This window comes from Pimephales promelas, chromosome 8, assembly GCF_988280905.1.
Source record: "Pimephales promelas chromosome 8, fPimPro1.hap1.1, whole genome shotgun sequence".
Taxonomy (NCBI): domain Eukaryota; kingdom Metazoa; phylum Chordata; class Actinopteri; order Cypriniformes; family Leuciscidae; genus Pimephales; species Pimephales promelas.
Window position 1 is genome coordinate 6,029,737 of NC_142776.1, and position 14,444 is coordinate 6,044,180.

The 14,444-nt window shown below is 38.1% G+C and overlaps 1 protein-coding gene across 4 annotated transcripts; it reads right to left on the bottom strand.

Moving 5' to 3' along the window:
• Positions 1 to 69: 69 nt before the first annotated feature.
• On the bottom strand, positions 70 to 13,847 carry slc25a38b (solute carrier family 25 member 38b). 4 transcript variants are annotated; one of them, XM_039663845.2, is made up of 10 exons: positions 13,715 to 13,847; positions 13,064 to 13,142; positions 12,783 to 12,913; positions 11,703 to 11,776; positions 9,710 to 9,831; positions 4,801 to 4,885; positions 3,936 to 4,115; positions 3,673 to 3,841; positions 3,421 to 3,587; positions 70 to 2,196 (listed from the first exon to the last, which is right to left on the bottom strand). In XM_039663845.2, exons 4-10 carry the CDS (start codon positions 11,751 to 11,753, stop codon positions 2,074 to 2,076), a joined length of 897 nt encoding a protein of 298 aa, XP_039519779.2. In that variant the 5' UTR covers positions 11,754 to 11,776; positions 12,783 to 12,913; positions 13,064 to 13,142; positions 13,715 to 13,847; the 3' UTR covers positions 70 to 2,073. The 4 variants fall into 4 exon arrangements, with proteins under 4 accessions (XP_039519779.2, XP_039519777.2, XP_039519781.2 ...); XM_039663843.2 differs by lacking the exon at positions 13,715 to 13,847 and adding an exon at positions 13,518 to 13,703; XM_039663847.2 differs by lacking the exons at positions 11,703 to 11,776; positions 13,715 to 13,847 and adding an exon at positions 13,518 to 13,702.
• Positions 13,848 to 14,444: the final 597 nt, after the last annotated feature.

Consider the following 14,444-nt stretch of genomic DNA (forward strand, 5'->3'; position numbering starts at 1 on the left):
CTCTGTGTTAAAGCTGACAATGTAGTGTAGGTTACAGAACTAGAAGCATAAATCAAACATTCACCACTATTTATAAAACAGGGTAGATTTATTCACATATTAACATAGGCACGACATTTGCATGTGCAAAAATTCTCACACAAAGACAAAATATCAACAATAATGCTGAAAAGACAATACTGATTGTGTGAAGGATCCACAGCACAGCAGAAAGCACAATGGCTTACATAGCAACACGATTCAGTTTGGGGAATGGAGCCAACTTTACTTAATGTATCAAACTATGCACGTATAATCAAAACTTATAAACCATCTTATCTGATATAAAACTAGTGTATGAGTCTTCAAACTTCATATAATGCATTCTGCAGTAAATAAGCTTGCTTTGTAAGGCAGAAGCCAATCAAGACAATTCAAAACAATTAGTTAACGGAATTGAATTCAGCCAACTACATGAAATTATGATTAAGTACATCAAATTCCTGAATTTAAATGGTCAAACTTGAACCCTCAAAGTACATTAAATGACAAGTGACAAAGTAGTACCACCATCACCAAGACAGAACGTTGGAGAGAATGAGAAACCCATACGCGTGTGAGGTAAATTTTAAGAAAATGTGTCCAGGTGATGTTTACCCCCAAAAGTTTAAGGAAAAAATTATGATATATTTATCTTAAAGAAATTAATTTATTTAAATACATACAGATTTTTGCCTTGTTACATTATTTACATGACAATTAAGCCCATTTCCCCCAAATCTCACTATTGTAATGCATCCCTGCATGTTAAAATTTTTTAAAAAAATAAATAAAATAAAAAAAATCGAAATTTTCTAAATTCCCAAAGGTTTTAGACTAAAAGTACTGTAATATGATTATTTAAAATTTGGAGGATTAAAAAAAAAAAAAAAAAACGGCAGTACAACAATGACCACCATGGTGTACAAAATAAGAATATACAGTAATATAATTTAATAGATATTGTTTAAAAAAAAAAAATCACATAAGTGATAATTTGGGAAGAAAATGTGCCAAATTGCAATGAAAATAATGTCACAGTACCAACAAAAAATCCTAATAGTTCTAACAAGCTTCATTTTCTTTAAACTTTTTATTGCTTCTCCCTTTTGTTAAGGGTGAACAACCACCTAGACATGTTTGTGGCAGATTTCCTAAAATTCACCCAAAGGATCATGTGGAATTAACATTATAAGTTGTGTTCACACTGATGATACCATGGCATCTTACAGCAGTTATTACACAATACCTCAATACAACAAAACGTCAATTAAAATCGTCCGACAACACATTTGCAAACACAATAAATTAAGTATGATCATTTCTCACTGCCTTCCCACTTCAAATATCATTTTCTCAGGAACTATCCTTGTTTCCATCTTAAATATTAAGTATTTCTCCAGGTCTAAATCTTAAGTCTCATTCAATCCAAATCCTGGCTTTGTCTGTGCCCAGCAGTGAGTGTACAAGAAAATAAAGGACCCAGTGTACTGAAATGCACTGATAAATCCATCCAGTCATATAACACAGGAGATCAGTAGAACAGCACAAATCATCGCATATAGACGTGCAATTATTAATCGGAACGGAGTCTGTTGAGGAGACGGTCATGTGTTGTCAGTTCAGTTTCTCAGTTGCTCTAGAGTAATTCGGTCTGATTGTCGGAGCGCTGAAACATTTGGTCAACACGTCTCGGACACCCGCTTGCCTCATCCTCGACTAAAAGTGGCCTAGGCTTAGTGAGGAGGATTTATTTTCTCGTGAGGAGTGATTTCTTGTGATTTTGCAGTCATTGGTATTCTTCAGTGCGCAGGCATCAACAAGGCAGACAAACTCACAATGTGGCAATTTAGGAATGTCACTGTCAGAGGTGTCATGGGGTAAAGACTCACTACACTTAAAACACAAACACATACACATACACACAACCCTTCTATTACCGGTACCTCAGCCAACACTAGCTGCTTTCAATTTGATCAACTCTTCGAGGATGACAGAACGACCTCTTTTGCCAGTGTTTGAAAAGTCTACAAAAAAAAAGTGCGTCAGGTGTCTTTAGGACTTCAGGCCCATGTGTGCCATCAGCTGCTCGTACACAGTCCAGGCCATGGCAGCCATCAGGGTTCTCCTCAGAGAACGAGGAACCGCCCCCCGAAAGAACCCGCTCAAGCCATGCTTCTAAAACAACAGAGAAAAGAATGAAAGGGAGGTTACTTTAACAAACCCGTGACTTGTAAAAACACAAAACAACATTCAGAACACATTCTGTAATGCGACAAAGTCAAGGAAATAATGTTGGGTGGGACTTACGTTTATCAATGAAGATTTGACTAGATAATGAAAGTTGGAAACTTGTTATGATTTCATACTATGTTTCAGTTGCATTTTTCTATTTTAGAAGACACCACGGCTGCATTCATTTGATAAATGTGAAATACAATTTAAAATGACCATTTCCTATTTAAATATATAATTTATTTATGTCCTGTGATGTAATTTCAGTGTCACATGATCTTTCAGAAATCATTCTAATGTGCTGATTTGCTGCTCAAGAAACATTTCTGATTTTTATCAATGTTGAAAACGGTGCTGCTTAATATTTTTGTGGAAACCGTGCTAACAGGATTCTTTGATGAGTAGAAAATGAACAGCTTTTATTTTCAAATATAATTTTTTGTAGCAATATAAAGTCCTTACAGACACTTCTTGTTTTTATAATTCAACTTTTTTTATTGTTCAGTTGTTGTTTTATTGTAACAGTCAAAACATCAGAGTACATCACATTATTCAGTAATCCTTACAGACACTTCTGATTTAATGCATCCTTGCTAAATAAAAGCATTAATAATAATACTTTTGAATGGTAGTGTATTTTAGGGAACTGATTTCATGCTGTGTTTAAAACACCAATTTGTATCTGACTTTTTCTTTATATTTGAAGAGATTTTCAAAGGTCAATGAATATGTTTGCTCACATGTAGGGCTGGTCGGTATGACGATATATCGTTACCATGTTAGAGATTTTGCTATATCGTGGTGTATAAATATAGCACTATTGACACTTCAGATTAATGAAATCCATACTGTAAATGAGAATAAAAAGAGCTCTGTAGAAATAAATGTATATTTAATTCATAGAGTGAAGACTATTTTTACATTTTTGAATACTAAATGTCTGTACTAATTCTAACTACATGTTAAATAAACCTATTGCCCCTGAAAAACATAATTTGTTTAATTCATATTTTTGTTATATTGCATTTGTCCTATTGTTTTTAATTTGCTTCATTTTTCTTATTTTAAATAACAGAAATGAGATAAGATAACGATACATATACAATTTCTTGTCTCCTGAAATAACAATTTGATCATATCGCCCACCCCTAGTCACACAATGCTTACCGCATAAACGTGGCGTACAGCATCGCTGGTCTTGCGATACAATGCGGGGCTGACTTGCATGTGGGTTTTAATCACATCCGCTGGCTGAGTGGCCAGAGAGGCCAAAATACCAGCCACCACACCACAGCCAAAATTAACCAGCGGGACAAATGATGATGAGCTGATCTCTGAGTGAATGAGAAAGAGCAGACATTATTAAACAATCCCACATCCTCAAATAACAACATCATTTTCATTTGATCAGAGTCATACCCTGTGGTAAAGCCTTTTTGGCCTGGCTATAGAACATGACATAGATGCCAGAGAACGGGGCATCTCTGAGCAGAGTCGCCGTGAGCCCGGAGTAAAGAGCCCTGGGACCTTCATTCTGACACACACTTTTAAGAGCTCCAGCTACGCTCACGTAATTGTACCGCCCACTCTGAAATAAAACGTGCAATGGTGAATTAACACACAGATACACCTGAAAACATGCAATTTCAATGTATATGCAGCGTGTCAGTAATGGTCCTCACCTCAAAGCGAGTCTTAATGACTGTGATGGGCAGCATGGCCACGCCTGCCACACAACGAGCCCCTCCCCCGAGCAACACCGCCTCCCCAGCGCTCGGAGACCCATCCTCGAAGTAATACTGCTTCAGTGAGTAAAAAGTGCTGAAGTAGATCCCTACACCAGGGATACAGCGCATGAACGACTGCAGGACACAAGAGAGAAACAGTGAGTCTTCATTGATTAGAAAAAATTATTCAATGACATATAAAAACAAAACCGGTGCCAAGAATGTCTACTTCTAATACATACATATAATATTCATTTTTAATTTCAAACTTCCATAATTTTCCAGACTCATGTTTAACATAAATGGTTCATACAGCATTTTCAGCATCTGTAATATATTTTATTTTCTCTCGAAGTGATGACATGTTCTTACATGATGAGAAGAACCTAAAACACATTTGAAACTGCCTATATTCACCTCTGACATATTGGTTTGATACTGTAACCATGTTTTTATGTTGAATGATCACCGACAGTAATGTAGTCTGATTTAGTTGATTGTTTGAGTGGCACACGCACATTAGGTTAGTAAAGTTCAAAAGAGACTCGCTTATAGCAAAAGACAAACAGTTTGCATAGTGAAAACGTGAGCATTGAATTCATTTAGTCGTGTTCGACAAGCACTAAACGATTGCCATGAAAACACACTCTGTCTACTCTTTACATTTATTCATTTAGCAGACGCTTTTATCCAAAGCGAATTACAATTGCTATATATGTCAGAAGTCGCACGCCTCTGGAGCAACTAGGGGTAAGTGTATTGCTCACCAGTCAAATAGTGAGAGTGGACCAAAGGAAATCAGCCAACACTGTAGACTTACCGGTGAAACCCCCTTCCACAGGCCAAACAGCTTCTCTGTGCGGATCACGTTTAAAAACACTGTAATCATCCCCACTTTAGGAGCGCTGAGAGACAAAGAAATAAAAATGATCAAAACAGACACGGGCAGAGAGACAAAGATGGGTGAAAATAGACAGAAGGAGCCAAAAATCTGAAACAATTTGACATGGGGACCATGTTATTCTCTGCAAAGCTGAGAGAGGCAGACAGTTTAATAATAGAGCACATGACACTCCCACGCAGCATACAGAAAGGCCACAGTTATATAAACACAGACACAATAACACTCAACACGCATCTTACCAAAAAACACAGGCTAAAACCTCACTGTTGGATGCGGTTGGTAAAGTGCTCTGACTAGTTTTTAGTGCGTTGCTATGGAGTTGCTAGGACACTGCTATGTGGTTGGTAATGTTTTTAGTGCGCTGCAATGTGCATTGCAAATATCCCAATCCCTTTTGTTCAACTTTATGCATGCGTTAACAAACATTATTAATTATTGGTATGGGACAAAATTTGCTATAACCGTGCTTCCCTTGCAAGGTCTAAAATCATTATCTATGTAATAATCTATGACATGCTAATTACCCCTTGTCAGAACGACAAGAGAAGGGGATGCTCCAATCGATCTGCCACAGATCGGTATTGGCTGATAATCTATGACACGATCCGTAGTTCCTAAATGTGGCCAATCTCAAGAACCGAACCGAACAGACAGGCTTCTCCGCAACACTGTGCTTTGCTACATTAGTAAACAATAGCAATAGCAACTTTATTTATATAGCACATTTAAAAACAACACAATTTGACCAAAGTGCTTTACATTGTAACACATAACACAGACGGTGAAAAATTCTAATCTTAAAGATAAGCATCACATAGGCCAGTGTTTCCCAACCCTGTTCCTGGCGGCACACAAACACTGCGCGTATTCTTTGTCTCCCTAATCAAACACACCTTATTCAACCTATCAGCTCATTAACCCATTTGATTATGAGCTGAGGCCATCCTTAAAAATATTTTGGTTTGCAGTAACAGCAATTTTTTTTTAAAAAAGGGTCGGTAGGTAGGTCTATATTTTTTTTTCCAAGATTCAGTGTAAAAAAAAAAGGTACAATTTTGGAGATGGTGATCGTGAATTTAAAAAAAAAAAGCATATTGTGACGTCACTGACTGGGTCTTCAAACTGTGCATCCACCGCTAGGTGTTAATGCAAAATACGACCAGTTACATTTTAGGCTAGTCACAAAATTTATAAAATATCTATTTGTTATGCATACATGAGATCAGCAAAAACAAGTACAAACACATGGTCAAACAAAGAATACAATTAAACAAAGATACAAATTAGCCTATATACACAGTGCTTTAATTTCAGGAAGGTCTAAAATTTGCTACTTTTCAGTTAAGTCTGTCGCTCTCTCTGAAAAGAAATTTAATTTAGCTAGTAATCAAATGTAAAATGACACTGCATAGTTTATCATAGTTAGATTAATGCTTATTAAAGTTTAAGTTATTCGTTCAAGAGCTGTGAGTGATTTTTATCTGCCTTTTGTTGTTTGATTTGCATTGGCTCAATCGTCACGTTTATTAGACTACTGCCCCTTTAAGACCGAATGCAGAACTCTACTGTAATAGATGACTAATGCACCATCATTTTCTACCAAAAACTTATGTCCAATTAAGACATAAACTGTGTTTAAATTAATCTCAGAGCAGGTCATTTTATATTTTATGTATATTTGATGGTTTAGATGCACACATGAAGCCAAAAATGAGGCGATAGCCTACTTTTCTTGTCTCGTTTTAGTGCATTTCGGAGCGCGCGTCGTGAACAACTTCTTTTGCGCAGACTTTTGTGCTTTTAATAGCTCTTTTAATGATTGAACGCGTCCGCAGTTTAGCAACAGTACAGACTGCATTTTACAACAATTACCGATCGTGCTGATTCTGACTGTATGTTTGGGTTTTAGGAAGAAATGACAGCGCAACGCTGTGAAGGGAAGGAAGTTGCGCTAGACAGAATGCGTCTGTTATGGTTTCATCTCAAATATCTTCTTTTTATAATCTTTGAAAGCGGAAATCTAAAATACAATTAGAATAATATCCCAGATCTAAAGTGTAACCACGTTTTGTCCTCATTGTCACTCATTAAGCAGGGCTGTCGTGCTGTGCGCGCTGTGGCTCCGGGTGAGAGATCGCTCTCTCTTCTGGACTGCGAATAGCAAAATTGCATCACAGACAAATTGTTTAATATTTTTATTATATATAGAAATGGTTGATATTCAGCCCCGCTGCCCTTTTAATACCGGATACCAAGCGGGAACACTGAAACGAGCGAACGTACAAGCCAAATAGTGACACGCTTAACGTTAAACCAACATAATCTGATGACTATGATGCCACGGGTTTTTATTTAAGAAAGAACGTAGCCTACGTTTGTAGGCTATGTAGACACAAGCAACTTTTACAATACTAACTAAAATATAATTAATATTATTTTATTGAATTTGAATTAGTCGTTTGAAGAGTAAAAAAAAAATCGGTCGGTCTGAACGCAAGTTACAACCGGCAAGTCGGTCGGACTAAAAGGAGAAAAAAAAAAAAAATTGGGTCGGCCCTAAATTGACAGGGTCGGTCGGGTTACGGCAAACAAGAATATTTTTAAGGGTGGCCTGATGAGTTGAATCAGGTGTGTTTGATTAGGAAGACAAAGAATACGCGCAGTGTTGGTGTGCCGCCAGGAACAGGGTTGGGAAACACTGACATAGGCAGCAACACGTTTGAAAAAAAATGATCACTGATTAAAAGCTATTGAAAACAGATGTGTTTTAAATGGTTAGTTCACCCAAAAATGAAAATTCTGTCAGTATTTACTCACCTTCATGTTGTTCCAACCCCGTAAGACCTTCGTTCATCTTCGGAACACAAATTAAGATATTTAAGATATTAAGATCGCTCCTGCATACTAGTCCATAGGCTTCTTCAGGGACTGGCTCTTGCTGTCCTCGAAAAGTCATTAAAGACATCGTTAAAATAGTCCAAGTGACTACAGTGGCTCAATCTTAAGTTTATCAAACGACGAGAAAACTTTTGTGCGCAAAAAAACAACAAAAATAACGACTTTATTTCAACTATTCGTTTATTTCTCCCTCTGCTGCGCGAGTCAGGTTACTAGTTTAATAGCGTAAGCTTCTGTTATTGTACGTCACACGCATCACACACACGACCAGTGTCGGCCAATAGTGAGCCTACGTGTGACGTAGCTCTACGCTATCACACTACGTTAACTGACTTACAGGCTCATGGAGAAGGAAGTGAATAGTTGAAATAAAGTCGTTATTTTTGTTGTTTTTTTGCGCACAAAAGTGTTCTCGTCGTTTGATAAACTTAAGATTGAGCCACTGTAGTCACTTGGACTATTTTAACGATGTCTTTAATGACTTTTCGGGGCCAGCAAGTGTCACTCCCTCAAGAAGCCTATGGACTAGTATGCAGGAGCGATCTTAATATCTTAAATATCTTAATTTGTGTTCCGAAGATGAACGAAGGTCTTACGGGGTTGAAACAACATGAGGGTGAGTAAATACTGACAGAATTTTCATTTTTGGGTGAACTAACCCTTTAAGTTGTCTTTTAAAATCCTGCACAGTAGCGGTGTCTCTAATATGTTCTCTAAACTATTCCAAAGTTTAGGCGCTTCTACAGCAAAGGCACGATCACCTTTTTTATTTCGATGTGTCCTAGGTATTTTGAGTAGCTTCTGAGTCGCTGATCTCAAACTTCGTCCAGTCTGATATTCAGTTAAAAGATCTGACAAAAAAAAACATCGTAAATCGTCTTTATTCAGAACAGGGTGTTTCGATTCAAACGAGCCTACACACACAACATTACATGATGCGTAGATCTTGAAGATCTTTTGTAGAGTTGTAAGCCACTACTTTAAAGTACGCCCCGTCCACACTACTGCGTTTTCGTTTAAAAACGAAGAGACCTTTTGCTACGTTTGCACCTCCCGTCCAGACTAAAACGGGGAAAACGAAGACCTAAAACAGAGAAGTTTAGAAACGCTGCAGCTCCGTTTTTCGTTTTAAAACTCCGGAGGGCGTTTTACTGTGGACAAGACCAAACGGTGGAGTTTAGAAACGCTGACGCAGAGGCTGACGCTCGGCTCTATGATTGGGTGTCATCAGTCATGACGTATCCTTCCCTGATTCGCCAACCACTGTTTACACCGGCACGCGCATGCCCAGTGTTGGTGAATGTTCACGTGACCCGCGTTTTCAGTCGTTTTAATGTGGACGGAAATCATTTCTAATACGCAGATAAAACGCTGGTGTGGACGGAGATCGCATTCGTTTTAATTCTCCGTTTTTAAACGAAAACGCAGTAGTGTGGACGGGGCCTTAGATGTGAAATGATGTAAGGGTGTAAGGAGTCAACAGAGAGCGTACATATACAGCTTGAACGATGACAAGAAATCTGTAGTCTGTATCGGCAGCAAAAATCCTGATCGGAACATCCCTAATGATTATGCATTTTTACTGTGCAGGACATGTTTCTTATCTGCCAATCAAGTCATGAAACCCAGCACTGACACAAAGTTTAAGACAATTAAGATTAAAGGTTGTATCAGTTCACAGAATGAGCCATCATTAAGGTAAACCATCAATCTGAAAATAAGTCGCTTTAAGAAATGCGCGTGCATTATCGTTTTTTTCATGATGCACGAAACGGGAGGGAGGGGCGAGCTAACTTGTTTTGTTTGGGATGTTGCTTCAAACACAAACAGAAGTGACGCTACCCACAATCGCTGATACAAACTTTAAGCAGCATAACCGCAGGGTTATAGACACGATCAGCAGGCCTGTCGGTTAGTGGCGTCTCACCCCGGGTGCAGGTTCTGCAGGGTCTGCAGTCTGGTCTTCACCAGATCCAACGGCTGGAACAGCAGGGTGGAGCAGGTGCCACTGAGAGAGCCGCACATGAAGGCCTTCAGGGCAGGATGAGCCTGAGAGAGCAAACCCAGAAAGACCGAATTTGAGAAAACAAGGACTGAAGGAGGAGACAAAAGGTCAAAGCTAGATAAGAGTATGAATGGATGGATATAAAATACGGGGTGACAGCAGAGGAGACGATTATTATTTGCGAGATGAATAGAAAGATCAGATGATGAAACAACAGTTTAAGAGAATATAATTCAGGAAGCACTTTAAAGGGGCCATATTCAACACTTACACCATTTTATTTTCCTTTTAGTCCACTTATAATGTTTGTTAGTTGATATTCACCAAATTAAAAATTAAAGATGTTATATACACAATTTAAAATGTAGTTCTTTAATGAGCACCAAGTTTCTGAATACCAAGCAAGCATTCATATGTAAATAGGGCCCTGTGATTTGGGCCATGTGGAAAACACATGCAGATTTATGGTATCCCACAGGATTTGGCAATTTTTGGATTAATTATTCAAAAGTATGGCAAAAACAACACAGACACTCAAAGATGTTCACTACGAAAGACCAAAGTAAAGGTTTGGTTTAACTTGAAATGATGACAATGTATTGAAGTTATGAAATATACTGTTGTTTACACTTAATTTGGAATTTTACTATGTTCATTTCACCATTACACTTTAAAATATTCCTTAAACTGTCAATTCAATTGATTACACGTTTTACTTATGATTATTAAAATGTAATTAATACATTAAAATTAAATAAGAAAAAAAAAACAGAATTTGCAAGGGGGGGAAACATTAATGGATTTCATATAGGCGGTCATATGCTAATTTTCTCATGGCTGTGATGTCATCATAACCATGAGGATTCCTGATAGAGCCAGACCGATATATCGTCAGACCGATATTATCGGCAGATATTAGGCATTTTCCAAACTATCGGTATCGGCAGTTATAATGGCCAATCAATAAATATTTTAACATTAAAATAAAAACGGAAGAAACACGCTTCAAACAAGTCATGAGTGTTGGAGTTGTATAGTTTATCCACCAGAGGGCAGTGTTCTGTTGCGACAATAAAAGAAACAAGTTTCTTTTTAAAATGCATTTTCTTATTATTTTAGTTAAAACTTAAACATAACTACAAATAACTAATTTTAGGGAAATCTGTTAACGTTTTGTTGCGCATTTCTAAAAAAAATATTGTCCGATATATCGGAATATCGGATTTTAAAACAAATATTTGTATCGGCCTTCAAAATCCTTTATCGGTTGGGCTCTAATTCCTGATAATGAACAACATATTTTTATAGCTTGGTTTTCATGTACTGTTTGTACTAGGGATGGAGCTTTGCACTGTTAAAGTTTTATTTCAAAATAACTAGAAAACCCTTTTTCATGTTATGTCCCCTTTAACAAGCTTGGGTACAAAAACTGCAATTTTATCAACACAAAAGTCACCATCAACTGCAGGAATACTTAAAATACCACAGTGACCAACACCGACACCCCAGATAAAAGGATATTCTCACACGCTGAATATCCATTATACATTTGGTGCCCGGTATGGACGCCATACCTTACAATACAGTGTCATTTGCATGTACATGTATGCAAATGAAAATGATTTAAAATTGTGCATGTCATGACCACGCAATACACATAAATTCACTTCCAACACAGATGCACAATCACACACTGACACTGTCAGCATCATCACACACATACTGATCTGCCCATGAAGACTCGAGCTCTGCCGACAGGCTATTCGGAGTGCTGAGATTCATTTTAGAAGCACGAAAACAGCAAGACACGAGTGATGGGAAGATGCATTGTACACACAGCTGCGCAGAGATCCACAAAAACACACAAACACTGACTAGAGAAACATACAGTGAGACACTGACTAATCTGCCCTACCTTTCCCAGGCTACTGGCCGATTTGGGCTGAGGGTCCTTTTTCTCCTGCATCTCTCTTTATCACACTCTTACTGCTGCCGTTAACAGCACATGACAAAATAAGCGTCCATCTCTCTCCTCTCACACACAATACCCAGAAAACGCTCTTTAACCCCCTCCCACCAGCAGCAGCAGCAGCAGCAGATTCAGCGGCTTAATCCACAAGCCTCCATGCCTGCCGTTCACCCCTTTACACCTAAACGCACATCCGTGGTTTCACTCTCCTCGTTTGTGTTCCTCTCCACCGGATCAAGTGCTTTCAGCACAGCGTGAGTCATACAGTTGCCAAAGGCATATGTATATATGCGTTAGCGTGTGCTTGTGTGGATGTGACTCAAAATGTGGGTCATTTATTGGATGCATGTATCCTAATATTCCAACATAGGCTTAGAAGAATTGCACCTTCAGATCTGTATATGACAGTTGCATATACAATGACATATGTGCTGGGAAAACAGTGCCATCATAACATACACACACTTATCTCGGGCCTCCAATTACAAATAAGGGGGAAAAAAACGGATTGCTTTTATCTACAGTACTACTGAAACACAACTATGTCAGTCAGACCACTTATTTGGACATTTTGAGTTCATCAGCATCAGCCGGTGACTTGATCAGAGGTTTCTTCTGCTAGCATCAGTTTCTATACCACTGCCTTCTCGATGTAATATGCAGATGTTATATTTTCAAATATTTCAGTGAATTCTAAGTTAATATTGTGTAAAATAAATGTGTTTTTCTTTTTCAGAAATGTTGGCAGTTTTTTTTTTTTGTTATCATTGCATCAAATGTTGAACTTGTCTTGTCTCTGCCCTAAAAAACAACATTTTGATCAACCACTATTCTCTCCTGAATAGAATGTAATACATAGAATGTAATGCAATCAATCTGTAATGTATATTATATTAGAAAAACATGACATTGATGTAATAATAAGCCTGCTGAATCAACTGTCAGGTTACAGACATTCAACATGTCACATTTAACTTCAACAGAAAAAAATGTACATTAAAGCACACTGCAATACCACAAACTCACCAGGGCGAGCTCCATTGCGGATGAAGAGGAGGATGATGAAGCTTGTACAGAGGAAGAGCTTAACTCCCTCCTTTTTATCTCTTCTATGGCCGTCGTGATGTCTTCTTACACGTCAAAGCTAAGATTCCAGACTGCATGAAGGAGAAATTAATTCAATACCAACCTGATTAATTAAATAACCACCAGAAAACCAAGCACATAATCAAGACAGAATCAAATATGCATCTAAATAAAATAAGAGGCCGTCACACAGATTTAACTAAGTTCTATTTCATATTTACCTGTCTGTTAAGGACCGAAGAGAAACAGTGAATGAGGACTGATCTTCATCATTCTCGCTCTTTATGTCACTCTACACAGCTGTCAACAGTGCAAAGGAGATGGCCGACGAATTTAGACACAGAAACCACAATTTCATAACTGAAATCTTACATAAACATGTAGAAATGTGTCGCACACCACAGAAATAAGTCAAATTAGAACAAACTACGAAGTCAGATCGGAGTGAAAGCTAATGCTAATTCTTCTGACCAAGCATAACGCGTTTCAAATAATCGTCAACGGCTAACAACGTTTCCTATGCTGTTTTCTTCGTAAAATACAAAACTGAAAATAAACACGAAAATATTGGAAATATGGTGATGTAACACACGTCAGCTGATTTCTGTCAGTTAGCCGGTAATGCTAACAGTCCCCGTTCACTCCATCAGACATAATCAACAAACTTTAACTTACGTTCAATTGTACTGTTTTTCGATGTCTAAAACTGCGTAATTTCCTTTCAAGCAATCAAAACATGTTACAGGGCTGCTAAACTGCAGTTGAAACAGCAGGCGTGCGGGGGTTACACAAGTTTTCAATATCACATTGCTCAGCGGAGACCTGCTGTACGCTCGCGCAAGAAAGTTCTGCGTTGTTTGCGTAACTCCTACGTAATGTTTGCGTGGTCTCCAGTCCAGAACAACGCCGAAGAACCGGTTTCAGCTTGATTATTCCAGCGGTGCCGGTGTCACACGTGCTCGTGCTGCAGATAGTAGAGAGTCTTGATGCGTGATCCGCGATGCCTCCCAATGGAACATCGAGGTATGTTTTCCCATCCCTAACAAAGTGACTCATTGAAAGGGATAGTTCACCCCCCCTCCAAAAAAAAAAAAAAACACCGTCATCATTTACTCACCCTCAAGTTGTTCCAACAAGCCTGTTTGAATGTAGCCTATTTCTTCTGCAGCTGAACACAAAAGATATTTTAAAGAATATGGGTAATTAAACCATTGATGGGCCCAGACTGACTTCCAAATTTTTTTTCTCTCCATAGGCTGGAAAGTCAGTGGGCCGAGGGTTTAATTACCCACATTCTTCCAAATATTGTAGTTGTTCACTTAAAAAAAAACAAAAAAAAAAACTTTTGTTGATAACTTACTCACCCCCTTGTCATCCAAGAGATCCATTATCCATGTCATTCATTTCTTCGGTCGAAGAGAAATTAAGGTTTTTTGATGAAAACTCTCCAGGATTTTTCTCCATAATGGACTTCAATGGGAACCAAACGGTTCAAGGTCCAAAAGACAGTTTCAGTGCAAACTGCTCAAAGGGCTTTAAACGATTCCATATGATGCATAAGGGTCTTATCAAGCGAAATGATCGCTCATTTAAAAAAAAACA

Bases quoted from the DNA above. Each gene is read 5' to 3' on its own strand.
- slc25a38b (XM_039663845.2), bottom strand. From the start codon at position 11,753: ATGCAGGAGAAAAAGGACCCTCAGCCCAAATCGGCCAGTAGCCTGGGA. The intron at 4,886-9,709 runs GTGAGACGCCAC...TTTGTCTCTCAG, and splicing joins CTGCAGAACCTGCACCCGGG to CGCTCCTAAAGTGGGGATGA. The intron at 3,842-3,935 runs GTGAGGACCATT...GTTTTATTTCAG, and splicing joins TCATTAAGACTCGCTTTGAG to AGTGGGCGGTACAATTACGT.